This window comes from Nyctereutes procyonoides, unplaced genomic scaffold, assembly GCF_905146905.1.
Source record: "Nyctereutes procyonoides isolate TBG_1078 unplaced genomic scaffold, NYPRO_anot_genome, whole genome shotgun sequence".
Taxonomy (NCBI): domain Eukaryota; kingdom Metazoa; phylum Chordata; class Mammalia; order Carnivora; family Canidae; genus Nyctereutes; species Nyctereutes procyonoides.
In genome coordinates, this window is record NW_026575020.1 from 23,468,187 (window position 1) to 23,483,601 (window position 15,415).

General features: G+C 36.2%; 2 protein-coding genes across 6 annotated transcripts in view; one reads left to right on the forward strand and one right to left on the reverse strand.

Annotated features, from left to right (window-relative positions):
- Positions 1-15,415, reverse strand: part of NF1 (neurofibromin 1) — a 266,110-nt gene that overhangs the window by 37,310 nt on the left and 213,385 nt on the right. For all 5 annotated transcript variants that reach the window (XM_055317047.1, XM_055317054.1, XM_055317038.1 and 2 more), the window contains 3 exons: positions 5,835-6,267; positions 4,925-5,265; positions 2,190-2,392 (listed from right to left, as the gene is read on the reverse strand). In XM_055317047.1, the coding sequence (XP_055173022.1) occupies positions 2,190-2,392; positions 4,925-5,265; positions 5,835-6,267 (977 nt within the window). The remainder of the gene's footprint in view (positions 1-2,189; positions 2,393-4,924; positions 5,266-5,834; positions 6,268-15,415) is intronic.
- EVI2A (ecotropic viral integration site 2A) lies at positions 9,388-14,973 on the forward strand. The gene is made up of 2 exons (XM_055317099.1): positions 9,388-9,584; positions 12,451-14,973. Exon 2 carries the CDS (start codon positions 12,472-12,474, stop codon positions 13,165-13,167), a length of 696 nt encoding a protein of 231 aa, XP_055173074.1. The 5' UTR covers positions 9,388-9,584; positions 12,451-12,471; the 3' UTR covers positions 13,168-14,973.

Genomic DNA, 15,415 nt, shown 5'->3' on the forward strand with positions numbered 1-15,415 from the left:
GGTTGAGCATCTGCCTTTGGTTGAAGGCATGATCCCTGGTCCTGGAAGAGAGTCCAGCATCAGGCTTCCTGCGGGGAGCCTGCTTCTCCCTCTGCCTATGTCTCTGCCTCTCTCCATCTCTCATGAATGAATAAGTAAAATCTTAAAAAAACAAACAAAACCCTTTTGCCAATTTGATAATTGAATGTTATCTTGCTATTCTTTCAGGTATTTCTTTGATTTTTATTAGTGAACTTCTTAAACTATATCCCTTTTTATTATGACCTGCATGCTTTTGTTGTTCTTTTTATCAACCTATACGAACTCTTCATGATTAAAGATATTAATCTTTCTCATATTTGTTGCAAGCATATTTCCTAGTTTTTTTTTTATCATCTTTTTACTTTTGTTTATATTCTTGAAATAGAGATGTTTGGAAGTTTAATGCAGTCACTTATGCTCACTGTTTCCTTTATTTTCATCAACCACGTTTTTGCTTCATAAAGTCCTTACACCCAGAAAGCAATGAAATATTCTTCTTCCTCTTCCTTTTTTTAATGGTTCCAAGTTTTTATATTCAACTCTTAAATAGAGCTAGAATTTATTTTGGTATCTCGTGGTTTGGGGAGAAGTGAAGACCCAACTTAATTTGCTTCCCAGCCTCATTGTTTTAATGATTTAATCTTTCCCCCATCAGTTCATGACACTTCTTTATCAATCTGTTTCTCTTAAACTGATCTGATTGCTGATTCTTAAACAGCTCTGCTTTAATTATGATACCGTCATATGTTCAGATGTCTGCAACAAGTGTCTCTGTTTTCTTTCAACATTTTCTTAACTATTCTTGTTGTTTCAAATGGAATTTATAATCATCTTAAGTTCTACCTCACTTTTTTTTTTTTTTTAAAGTAGGCTCCACACCCAACATGGAGCCCAGTGTGGGGCTGGAACTCTGGAACCTAAGATTACAACCTGAGCTGAGATCAAGGGTGGGGCGCTTAATCAACTGAGCGACCTAGGTGTCCCAGTTCTACCTCATTCTTAGTCCTCAAATCCTGTAGCTATTTTGATGGGAGAGCACTGAATCTATAATAATCAAGAAGAACTGTTCATCCAGGAACACAATATGCCTGTTTATTTCACTCAAATCTTTAAAAATATTTCTCAATAAAGCTTTATCCTTTTCTTGTTTTATTAGTCTTAACACATTTTCTTTTTAGGGTTATATCCCTACATCTCTAATTATAAGTAAATATATATAGTGATCTGGTCTTGATGAATTGTCAAAGCTTTCCATTACCTGAAAAATCAAGAAATATGTTTGAGGGGTGCCTGGGTGACTCAGTCAGTTAAGCATTCAAATCTTGGTTTTAGCTCAGGTCATGATCTCATAAGGCCATTGAGACTGAGCCCCAAGTTGGGCTCTGCACTCAGTGGGAGTCTGCTTGAGGATTCTCTCCCTCTGCCCCTCTTCCCAACTTGTGAGCATGGTTGCACCTCTTTTATGTGATCTTACTATTCTCAAATCAGTAAGTCTTAAAAAAAGGAGAAACATGTTTGAATGCAGAAAAAAAGTTTTATGTATTATGGAGAGAAAAAGAGGAGGGAAGAAAGTGTCAGGAAATAAGCTGGAGAAAGAGTAACATTTATACTTCTATAAGGTATGAAGATTAATAAATTGAAAGTATGGATGTTAAATTTGTAAGACTTATTAAAAGCCAAATAAGGAGTTGACTCTGAGCCCTGTATTATGTGCCACTACATTCTCCAAGAACTGTACACGACAAATAAAATCATAATTCAAAGTTAACCTGATGGAAAGAGAAAATGACTATTTCCTTAAAATCAAGGAGACAATGTTAATATTTCACTCATCTAGAATAATCTGCTAAAAAGAGAAATCCTGAAGCTATTTAAACTGAAACAGTATGAAATGTAAATGACTTTGTAAATGACTCAGAGACATGTAAAGTATCAAAAATCTTGCCACCTTGCTTTTATCAGAATTTTGGTGGATTTTTCTCAATGTTGTCTACCAGGAAGTTCCTTCAGTTTCTTCAGTTGCAGAGTATCAGAGAGGAAAAATAAGAAGTAATAAAGAACTGAAAATATAATCAGTTATGATTCACTGGCAAATTCTGAAATGAAATGATTTTCTTTGAATCTTCTTAGAATCATTGTTAGTATTAAAGAAAATTATTATTACTTACTAGACTTGCTAAATCCAGAAATACACTCTTCCAAAAATTCTAAGGTCAGATGTGGCTCATTGGCTGCCAGTGTCTTACTAATAGAGACAATAAAGAGGGTGTTGTTGGCAGGGATGCATAAACCTGATGTCTCTAGTAATTGGCCCTCGATTTTTAAATTGAAGGTACAAGTTAAGGCACACAGAAGATTATAGGCAGCTGACCTAGGAGAAAACACAAATGAAGTTGTTTTAAAACATTTTTTTCTTATAATTCCAAATTTTTTTTCATAAAGCACAACTTATGATTCTATTACAAAGCATAATCAACTACTTTTAAATTTTATGATTAATTAGAGATAAAGTCTTATGATTCTATGGTAAACACAACACCCTTGATCATTTAGGGATTTTCTTCATCATTTAGGGATTCAGGGGAGGTTCTTGACAATACCAGAAGAGCCCTGTAAGGCTCCTAAGACAGGTAACTATAATACATTTCTAAAAGATATTTTACTGGGAGGTTTATGGTCCTAAAGTGGTTCAATAGAAAGTTAGTTAGAATAAAGGCTCATCATATTTTCAGTGAGGCCAAAAACTCAAATTGTGGTTCCCCCTTCCCATCAGATCTATTTATAATGGGGATCATAAGAGGATAAATGAGATGGTCCCTATTCAGATTAAAATGCAAAAATCTTTCATTAGCACCTACTGACTTTCTTTCTTGGTGTCCTACAAGACATCCTACAAACTGGAGGTCAAAAACAAATGTAATATAATTAAGTCCCCCTCCCCCATTTTTCATTATACATAAGCACTGAAAACAAAACCAATAATATACATCCAGGTTCCATTAGAACCAAAACTTCCCTTAGAAATGTCTGAAAATATACTTAAGCACTTTGGGACACAAGTCAAAAAACTCATACTTGATTTTCAAATTTTCATTTTATTGCCCCTATCCTGCAAGAGAAATAATTTGATTACTCAGCAAATTTCAGGTTTTGTTGACCTCCAAACCTTTATCATGCTACTATATTTTTGCAACAACCATATGTGAGCAAAAAGCCTCTGAAATTTAAGGCATCCTAAAGGCTTTTTCTTTGGAATGACATGCTTCAGCAAAAAGCAGAAGCTGCTTTTTGTTCAGTTCAATTCATAAAAGGATACAGGTTCATTCAAGCTAATAATTGTTAGAAGATTCTTCTATGAGGAATTTTGAATTAGAAATTAAATATAGGCTTCATAGCTCTATTTTCCTAAAATGAGAACATTAATACTATTGTTTCTAAGTTTTTGTACCTTTTACTAACTCCTAGGAATTTGGAGTTACACAATTTTGACACGGACTTTTATTCTGTACATTTCAACAGCTATAAAGAACTGGGCCTGCTCAAACTAGGGTAAGTGTCACAGGTTCCTTAGGGATAAAGAAAGCTAAGCATACACAAAATTTTATGTATAATTTATAGGAGGCGCATCCAGGTAAAGAAATCTTGATATTTTTTCCCCTTTATTTAAGAATCAGGAATTCTAAAAGGCCCACTTATAAAACCAGGGCTACATTACACCCTAGGGAAGATTTTTCTGGAGCTAAGAAATTTTATTGGTAAATATCTTGACAGTCCCAAGGAACCTGAGACAAAGAATTACCCAACATGAAAAGGAGAGGGAAGAAAGGAGGGAAAGAGTGCAAGGAGACACTGGTAGAGAGAGGAGGGGTGGGAAGGGGAGTTGGGAGGTGGTAATACTTACTGAGCACAAACTGTCTGCTAGGTGCTAAAATACACTACTATACATACTGTTTATTAAACCTTTGGAGGTATATAGGAAAGGCACTGTTTTCTTTATTTTGAAAATGGGGAACTAGAGCTCAGAGAACTTTAGTACCTCGCCCAAAGTCATACATAGTAGCAGACCTAGATTTAAACCAAATCTACTGACCCTACACACCTTGCTAGTTCCTCATTCATGTTCAGAGTATTAAACCTAAACAGAACCAATTATACTGTCAGATGATATCTACATTTATCTTAAGACTTTCTTCAAAAATTTCATTAAAGTCACATAGTTGGGGGGGATCCCTGGGTGGCTCAGTGGTTGAGCGCCTGCCTTCGGCCCTGGGCATGATCCTGGAGTCCCGGGATCGAGTCCCACATCGGGCTCCCTGCATGGAGCCTGCTTCTTCCTCTGCCTGTGTCTCTGCCTCTCTCTTTCTCTCTGTGTGTCTCTCATGAAAAAATAAAAAAATAAAATCTTAAAAAAAAAAAGTCACATAATTGGAAAGTGTGCAATGTTATTGTTTGAGTTACTTCACATTAAGCCCTCTGTTGTCAAACAATGATCATGTAATTTGACTGTGAGGAAACTTAATAGTGATATACTTTTGAACATGGGAAAACATAATTAGAGGACTCAGAAGGAGAAACTTAGGAATAGACTTTTTTTTTTTTTTTTTTTTAAGGCTTTTTTGGGGCAGGGGACAAAACAGAACAACAAAGCTGCTACGTAGGCTATTTCAGATGAAAGTTTCCTGGAGAAAGAACATATATTGGTTTAGTGTGAATCACCCTTTTCAGAATTCCACAGTTCATGTGAACACCCCGCAAACTGATGAGGTCACACTGGTTAACCAACACAGCATACCTTCCTATTTAGAGTATTAAGGTAGAGGCTATATTAAAAGCTTATAAAGTGGTCTCATTCTAAAAGTAACAAATCCTGAAAAAAGTTGGAAGTGAATTTTTAAAAACCTACCGTAAACTAGGGTCTGAACTGCCTAAATTAAGTAACGCAATATTGAGCAGCGTCCCAGGGACATCTTTTGGCCGAATCTTGGTATGTTGGGGGATGGAGTCAGGTTGTGACAGCTCCCAGCGTGTCCGGATATGGATGATAGACTGAACAATGGCTTCACACTCCTGGTGCATGAAGGTGAGTGGTGTGCCCTGGTTTGCAATGGTTAAGGTAAACTGGTTCTCATCTACCAGGCAGATTTCTTCTATTTCCGAAGCATAATAAATATCATTTAGAAAGACCGATTGCCCCAGGACTTTTGTTCGCTCTGCTGAGGTTACTTGAACAGCAGTAGAACCAACCTGGAAAGTGATGGTGAGAGGGTGGAGTGAAGAAGAGTTAAATTCCACATCAAAAACCAATTGACCAACCGAACAAATACCATATTTGCCATTTAAGGAAGAGTTACCACCATTGTATGTTCAAATGGGTTCAACTGCAATAAATGCTCTCATAAGAGACTGAAAACATTATAAAAATGTTAGTTGTTTTTTTTAAAGTTCAAGAATCCCATAGACAATTACTGATTTTATCCTGGTTCATGTTTCCCACTCTGCAAAAAGCATGCAATAATCATAAGAATCCTCAATTGGTAATTTCCACCCTCCCCACATTCCTTCCATTTGACTAATTGATGGCAAACTGCCCTCTCTACAACACTCTCCTGCCTCTAATCCGACCTAGAATATAATTAAGTGTTCACCTCTCCTATCTTTCATAGGACCTCCATGAAGACAAAAAGCTTGGTTTTCCTCCATTTGGACTGACTTTACATTTGATCCACTACTATAGGCACACCTAGGGAGGCCAGTGCAGTCTGGTTAGCCAAGAAGGATAACAAATCATTTACCTAACATGGAGTGAAACTTACTTTAATGGAAACCTTGGTGTCTTTGTGAGCTAGCTTGAGAGCATTGTGGAATACCTTCAGGTCCTCTTCTAAAGCCAGTGTGGCAGCAGGCAGTTTCTGTTGTTCATGCTCTATGTGCTCAGCCAGTTTCCCAGGACAGTCTATGAAGATGAGCCTTTTGCTGCCTTTGAGGCCAGTCAGCAGCCGCTCGTGATACTTGGTGTACTCTCTGACCCAGGAGTTACAGTTATAGATATAGACTGCAGAGACATTGTCATAAGCGAAGCCAGGAAAAACAACAAACCACTTGGAGAGAAAGTCTGTTTTAAAGCGATTGCTCGGCCCAGTATGGGTAAGGTCCACTACAATTTCATATGGCTTTGCATAATATGGCTTTAAAGTCAGCAAGACATGGTATATCAGCAAATCGCCATTGATTTGACCAGTTTTAAACCTAAGGAAGATGACATATAAAGGACACAGATGTTAACAGAGTTCTGAATAAATATACAGATGCTACAAATCTATTCCACTCCTTTAATTTTCTTATGAGCCTTCTAGAAAAAACTATAATATCAAAAAATTATACAAAACCTAAATCAATTTTTAAAAATCACTTATTCTTTAGACATTGAAAAAAAAAAGACTGAGATAAAATGGAAGAGACAAGTCTCCAACTCAGAAACTTTTGAGCAACAACCTGCACGTCACAGACAAGCAGAGGAAGGCAGTTAACATGGATTGATTGCCTCTAGGCCCACTAAATTTCCCAGGTGAGTTGTTTGGGTGGGAATGACCCACCTGGAGCACTGGAGTAATCTGAATGGCTTTAGTCAATTTGCTTACCCCACCACCTTGACCAGAGGAGGTTCAGCAATGATTACATGACTCAAATCAGTACAACCAGGCCAAAGAGGCCCACCAACTCAGAAACTTTAGCTTTAGTTGGGAATTGAGACTTTTTCTTTCCCAGTGTTTACGAACAATGAACACATTGTCCTGGGAGTAGTTAGCTGATACCTTGAGAAATGAAGGAGAAGCCGGCCTAAAAACTGGAGAAATGGAGAGAAACTGAGGACCCAATCATATCATCTGAGCCCTAGATAAAGCCTCTCCTGGGATCAAATTTATCCCCAGACCATTCAGTTGATGAGCCAATGAATTCTATTTTTTTGATTAAGCCATATTAGGTCATAAATTGCTTACACTCAAAAGAATGCTGACCGGTGTGAGTAGCCAAGGTAAGGACCATCAGAAAGCCCTGAAGAACACAGTATTAGAACTTCAAATCATAACAACTTATATTAACTTGGCCCAATGTACTACACTTGCTGACTATGGTAAAGTATTACAAAATAGGCTCAGATAAATATCCGTATCTCAGGAGATCTTGTTGGGAGAAAAGAAGATAAAAATCAAGTTAAATGATTTTAAAATCTTTTAAAATCAAAGGAAAGGTAGAACATAGTATGTTATCACTTACCAAATGAATTGCAGAGAAAAATAGTTCAAGACAGGGAGAGATGAGCACAAACTGAGTAGTCACTAAAAGCGCTGTGACTAAAGTGGGTAGAAGAAATTTTTAATTCAATAAGAGGAGGGACTAGCAGGCCTCATAGAGAGAGGTAAAGAAGAAAAGAAAAACTAGATGTGCTGAGGTAACAGTCACCTAGTTTAGCTGGAATGAAGGATTCACATAGAGAAGTTTTAAGAGATAAAGCTGGACAATTGGACTACTAGGTATTTACCCAATGGTTACAAAAACACTAATTTGAAAGGAATACATGCACTCTGATGTTTACAGCAGTGTTATCTACAATAGCCAAATTATGGAATGAGCCCAAATATCCATCGACTGACGAATGGATGAAGAAGATATGGTGTTCCAGAAGGGCTGGTTAAAAAAGATACAATAATCTAGGTATGGTCTAATAAGGATCTAAATACTATGGTGACAGTAAAAGGAGTCAATTCAAGAATCTGAAGAAGGACCAAGATGATATATATATATATATACACAATGGAATATTATTTGGCCATAAGAAGAATGAAATCTTGCCATTTGCAATGATGGAGCTAGAGAATATAATGCTAAGTGAAATAAGTCAGAGAAAGACGCCATAGGATTTCACTCATATGTGGAATTTAAGAAAGAAAACAATCAATCATAGGGGGGAAAAAGAGAGAGGCAAACCAGAAAACAGACTCTTAATTATAGAGAATGAACTGATAGTTACCAGAAGGGAGGTGAGTGGGGAATGGGTTAAATAAGTGATAGGGATTAAGACAGGCACTTGTGATGAGCACTGGGTGTTATAAGTGTTGAATCACTAAACTGTACACCTGAAACTAATAGGACATTGTTAACTAATTGGAATTTAACTAAAAAATAAAATACAATTGAAAGTTTAACTTAAAAAAAGAGATAAAGCTGGAAAAACGCATAACAGTTAAATTGTGAAGGGATTAAAATTATTCATCTAAGAGGTTCAGGTTTTCTCTCAAGGGCCCAGTATTTCTCAGAATATGTTCTGTGAAGCACTAGCATCAGAATCAACTGTGGTAACTGATAGAAATGTGGTCTGTTTCTACTACATATGAACCTATGCATTGGAACCTGGCAATTTTCATTGTTTTTAAGCAACCGTCTTACCTGATATTTATATGCACAAATATTTCTGAATCACTGCTCTAGATGTCAGAGAGTTATTCAACTTTATTTTCTTAACGAGATAAGATGATCAAAGGAAGTGATATATACAAGCTATATGAAGGAGTCAGGGCTGGTAAAAAAAAAAGATACTATAGTCTAGGTATGGCCTAATGAGGATCTAAACACTATGGTGATGGTAAAAAAAAAAAAAAAGAAAGAAAGAAAAGAAAAGAAAAGAAAGAAAAAAGAAACCAATTCAAGAACCTGAAGGAAGGATCAACACAATCCAAGGTCTGATCAGGGCTGACAGAAAGGACTTGAATTAAAAGGACTCGCTGTATACCAACCCTCTGAGGTCACAAAGAATGCTGCTATCATGGACAAAAACAAAGAGATCATGAGGGGCAGCCAACTTCGGGAGAGAAAATGAAGTCCATTTCAGACATACTGAAAATGAAGTGATGACAGGACACTGGAGGGGAAAGAGTAAATCAACGTAAAAGCATATTCTGCTGCATATAATCTAAATTTAATCGGTATTTTCTCAAGTCATTGTTATAGTTCCACAATTTGAGATGCTGATTATGTATATCATTGTTTCTATTATCTGACCAATACCCAGGTCTCCAAACACATGACATTGAATCAGACTGCAGTACATAAAATTTTTAGAGATTTTAGTGCTGCAGGAAAATTACCATTTCATCTTCATTCAAAAGAAGGAGGCATATACAATGAGCAAAAGGTCAAATGGCACTGAGTAGAACACCCTCCCTGCCCTGGAGGCGGGGATTTGTTGTACAAAAGCCTCCTGTCACACCAGTAGCCAACTGGACAAGTTGGACTTTATGGTTTTTTTTGTTTTTTTTTTCCTTCTCTGTGACATGTGCTTTAGTTGCAGCAGAAAGGAAATGTGTCATCTGTGGTTTGGTTTTAAAAGTGGAAAGCTAGCTGTAAAATCTTTTTTTTTTTTTTTCCAGTAACTGCAGATTTACTTTAAGGTTCATGCTCTCCAAGTCTCGTCTGCTTTAAATTACTTGGAAGCTGTACTTCAAGACAAGAAAAGAAGTGGCTATTAAAATCAGGTTATAATCAGATTTTAACCAAGAATTTATAAGGTAGGTCATCTATATGGCTTTTCTTATGCCTTTTCACTCATAACTTTGCACGGATTAGTGTTCAAGGAAGTGCTTTCAAATGAGACCTAAGAATCTTACTAACAAAGTAGAATCATAAGTGATTGAAAATGTATGCTGTTTTTTCTGGCCTATTAAGTAACATTTAAGTTAAAAATGGAAAGATTTATCATCAACAGTTTTTTCATGATTAGGAAGGATGTGAATTTAGACTCCACAGTGAATTGAAAAGTTTTATAATTTAAAAAGTTGAAAAAATAAAGTTCATGACCAGAGATAAAGAAAACTTTTGATAACATAACCTGACCTCCATGGCATAAATTAGGAATGCAGAGACAGTCCTCTATTCTCAGGCATTTGTAAGGGCAAGAGAAAGTCTCATTTTGTTAACAGTTTGTTTATTTGGGGATGAAAGTACATCTGGCAGAAGACAATCAACAGCAGGCCTATTATCCATACCGCGGTAAGCACTGCTAAAATGTGTATGAATATCATGATGTACACTACACTGTTAATGAACTAATGTGATAAGAATAACCCACTTTAAATAATTTTAGCATTCAATGCAGAAAACTAGTTTAGTACAAAAGGATGAAAACTACTTGCTAACCCAATTTAAAATATTTCTCTTTGTGAAAGATTTATAAAATATACAAAGATTCGTTATTCAAATGGAAGCTGAACACTTATATGAGAAGTCAATGCACAATATCTTTATTAAAGATCATAATCTAAAAAGTAATCATTCTAGAACACATAATAAAGGTTTTTTTCCTTTAGGAAATACTACTTCAGTGGCTAGTTTCCATTTAGCATTGCTTATTATAAGTTACTTTTGTTTGTAACAACATACTTGTTATTCTCAATTTCTATAATCAATAGCATACAAATTTTATCCAATGACATTTAACAACTATTTCTAATAAAACCTCAAAACTCAAAAAAGTATGACTACCAGCAGCATCTGTCTTACTTGGGAAGAAGTTAGAAATGCAGGATTCCAGATCCCTCCTAGACCTATAAAATCAGAATCCACATTAAAAAAAATAAACAAAAAAAGATTCCCATGACCATTCAAGTTTGAGAAGAACTTCTATAAAATAAAGTCTTAAACAGGCAATTTCACTGAATAGATCTCAGGAGAATAATCAATTTTTGCTTCTATTTATCTCAAACAAATGTTAATAATAAAATACTCCTACAAAAGTAACTTGAATGAACAGAATATTACTATAAAAGAGAGAACTCGGGACGCCTGGATGGCTCAGCGGTAGAGCGTCGCCTTCAGCTCAGGGTATGATCCTGGAGTCCCGGGATCAAGTCCCATGTTGGGCTCCCGGCATGGAGCCTGCTTCTCCCTCTGCTTGTGTCTCTGCCCCTCTCTCTCTCTCTCTCTCATGGATAAATACATAAAATCTTTAATTAAAAAAAGAGAGAGAGAACTCGAGGGCAACACTCTTGGATCCCCTCCCTCTTTGGGAGCCTTGTACTAGCGATAAACTTTGCTTTACTGCAGAAAAGGAAAGAAAGGAAGAGAGAGAGAGAGAGAGAGAGAGAAGAAAAAGAAAGAAAGAAAGAAAGAAAGAAAGAAAGAAAGAAAGAAAGAAAGAAAGAAAGAGAGAGATAACTCAACATAAAACTGATAATTTTTTTCTGCTGGTTTATCAGCACCTAGAATAGATATGCCAGTTCTATTTAACTCTTCAATCATATGGTAAATAATGAGAATTAGGAACAGACTTGTCCCCCTTTTGCACTGACTTCCAAAGAGCTTGAAGCTAAAACTAAAATTCATCTTTTTTATTTATATGTTGAAACTTATGATCTGCCTCGACTTCCACTTCCCATAGTCTAAATTCCACTGATCCGGATGTTCTGTATAATTTACTGTAAATTTACTGTATAATTTACTTTAAAAAATTATGTCAAATAGTCATAGGAAAGATGCTAGGCATATATGATGATGAAAAAAGTAACTTGTTTAACTTTTGAGATTATTCAGAAAGAAATCTGCTTTTTTACTGTAATGCCAGATTTTTAGGTTGAGAAATCTGGCATGCCTTTGCTTTTAGCAAAGCCACAATAAATTAGGGGATATACAGGTGAATGGAGAGAACCACCCCCACAATTGCTTTCACAAATACCAGGAGTAAAACAAAAACAACAACAACAAAAAAAACCCAAAAAACAAAAATACCAGGAGTATATTTCTAAGTACCAGGTTTATTCTAAGCTTCAAGATAAACACTCAAGAAAAAAGAACATCTTGAATTCCTATTTGAAATCCATTTTCCTTTGGTTGCTACACTTCCCCTTTCTCAATCCCAAAACAAAAACCAAAAAGCCAATTTGCATTTTCTTTTCATACATGAAGCAAAATGCTCAAGGCCACATTTCTCCTTTCCTGTAAGGATCAGTGACACATTTTTTTAGAGGGTGGGGAGTTTCTTTAAATAAGATCCTTAAATGGTTGGGGGCAAAAAAAAAGAAAAAAAAAAGGAGGAATCAAAAAAGTAAAGCAGAAGTATCTGATTCAAAGCTCAAGTTTAGCATGCTTGGAAGGGAGGAAACTATAAAACCATGGGATTCAGTTTAAAATGATTCACAAGTATTTTTAATGCTAACTTCTAGCATTTAAAAGAATAACAAATTAAATTGTTTCTTTACACACAGTCTAACAGAAAACAGACAAGCCAGGTAAAAAGGAATTCAAACAGGATAGCAAATATTAGGTATGGGTTTGTAGTTCACTTGTAAAATATCAGCTGTCCATCTTTCAACTACAATCGTAAGAACTGGGAACCACTGTTCTTTCCCAAATTAACAAATGACACTGCTATCCCAACAGATTTCCAGCATATTCCTGGACATGGAGCACAGACGGCTTTACCTGCATCTCACCCTTCTGATGACGACAGTTTTTTCTTGGTCTCCTGGAACAAACGCAAACTATACCCAACTGTGGGCTAACAATACTACTGTCTGGGAGCGAGATATTCAAAATCAGATGGGCAGAAACCAAGATGAAAACATTAACACAAACCCTACAACTTCTGCAGTAGATAAAAGCGGTAACTCTGTAAACAGGACTGAAATAACATCATCTCTGGTCACATCTCTAACTCCTAAATCGGAACTGGAGCTTTATATACCTTCTGTTATCAGGAACAGTTCTCCAACAGTACAGAGCACAGAAAACACAACCAAAGATCACCATGAAATTTTCAAAAAAGAGGTCTGTGAGGAAAACAACAACAAAATGGCTATGCTAATTTGCTTTGTTATAATTGCAGTGCTTTTTCTTATCTGCACCCTTCTATTTCTATCAACTGTAGTTCTGGCAAACAAAGTCTCATCTCTCAGACGATCAAAACAAGTAGGCAAGCGTCAGCCTAGAAGCAACGGTGATTTCCTGGCAAGCAGTGGTCTCTGGCCTGCTGAATCAGACACTTGGAAAAGAGCGCACCAGCTCACAGGGCCCAACCTAATGATGCAATCTTCTGGAACACTTATAGCTACAAGGGGAAGAAAAGATGAAGGAGGAACTGAAAAACTCACTAACTAACAGGCACTTCAGTAAAGAAAAATGCAAAGTAGCAATGAGGAAACTGTATGAAGTAAAAATGAAATCAGTTTGATATTTTATGCTAACATGTTGGTCTGGTCTGGTGGTCTAAAATTTGTTGACATGGCAGCCTTGCAATTTAAAAGCAAGCAGGTGAGAAGGGGAGAAGTCTGCCCACCCTCTCAATTACTTAAAACTGTGCACTTTTGTTCTGACACTGAATATTTTAAAAAGCAGATAACAAAATCCAAGAATGTGGGGCAGGTTTTAAAGATGACTTGAAGGAATTAATGGAGGCAGAAAGGGACAATTAAATAAATAATTTCCTGTTCAGCAACAGTAGTTACATGATCTTCATCTGAACATAATTAAACTTTGAAGAGTTTTAGTGTGTCTTCAGAGGCAAATCTACGCTTTGACATCTAACAGAAGCCAAATTCCTAATGCGGAGAGTTGAACTGCAGTTTAACGATACCTCTGCTGCATGTGACAAGATCTGTACCATCTCATATACCAGCACAGCTAATTTTATGCTAGATGTTTTCATCTTTATGTATGGCACACAGAAAAAGGTGGTTTTCTACTATAAATATTTAATTAAAACTTTTAATTTTGTATAATAAATTAAGACTCCTTAGAATAAAACTGACTACATATATTTGTACTCATTTTATTATCTTAGGGAACACACTGTAAAGATCAATCAGAAAAAGAGCTTAACTGAAACAGGTGAGACTAGCCACCACAGAAGGCCAAGAGTAAATGTAAAGCACATCTTACTACTGTTTAAATGCAATGTACCTCTATTCTATAAATACTGCTTATTAGAATATTTATAGCAAATATCCAAAGAGGGATTATCTTCTGACTTCAAGGATGCCAAATGGCCTAATAAACTATCAGTTTTGTTCATTTTCTTTTACTATCTAATGTGACATGATCAAAGGAAAGATGTGTGTATGTTTGCTCTAATCTGGAAAACAGGATACTTCAGGTAATTGTTTAACCTTTCAAGAAACTGGGTTCAGTAAAATAATGACTTACACTTAAGACTTCCACCTTCAGTTAAATATATTACAAAAGTTGGTTTGAGAGACATTTCAACTTCTAAAACTGATCCAGGGCATTCTAATTAAAGACCAAGCTACATTTAAAGATTTTCATTCCTTATTGAGCATTTACTGTGGGCAATATGCTAGCCATTTAAGAAAAGATTTCATATATTTTTTTCCAAATATGATCACAATCTTACCCTCCATTCTAGGTTAGTGATTCCCATCCTGGTTGTGTATCAGAACCATCTGAAGAGTTTTTGAAACTAGCCAATATCTAATTAGCACCCTCTCTTTCTGATTCAGCTAGAAAGGGGTAACCTCCAAGCTCTGGTAGTTTTTGCATTAATTCCCTAGGTGATACTGCTCTTGATCATGAAAATCACTTCTTACAGGTACCATGGCTTCAAAGACTAGGTTACATCTTAAAATGAGAGGGAAAAAAAAAGCATCAATTTTATGATTATTACCAATTTGTTAGAAAAACTATAATCATATTATTCCAGATAAAGCTAAATGCCAAAAAATAAAAAGGTAAGCAAGAGAATTCTCATGCCAGTCACGTTATGACAGACCTCGTTATCTTTTGAGGGGTAAAAGCGACCAAACTGGCAATGAAACTGGGCAGAGCTCCCATCTTGTACAAATTAAAAATTTGAGGGCAACCCGGGTGGCTCAGCAGTTTAATGCTGCCTGCAGCCCAGGGCGTGATCCTGGAGACCCGGGATCGAGTCCCACGTCAGGCTTCCTGCATGGAGCCTGCTTCTCCCTCTGCCTGTGTCTCTGCCTCTCTCTCTGTGTGTGTCTCTCATGAATAAATAAATAAAATCTTTTAAAATAATTAAAATTTTGAGATTGTGTACTAGAACAAATAGTGATAAGACAAAGTACTCCTTGAGAGTCAAGTGTCATATATACTTGTCCAAGGAAATTAAAACAAATTACTGTCTTTTAGGGGCACCTGGGTGGCTCAGTCAGTTAAGCATCTACCTTTGGCTCAGGCCATGATCCCAGGGGTCCTGGGATTGAGCTCCACTTCAGGTTCTCTGTCTAGTGGGGAGCCTGCTTGTCTCTCTCCCTCTCCAATTCCCCCTGCTTATTCTCTTTCTCTCTCTCCAATAAATAATAAATAAAAATATTTTTTAAAGATTCTTAAAAATAAAACAAACAAAAAAAAGATTCTTAAAAATTAGTGC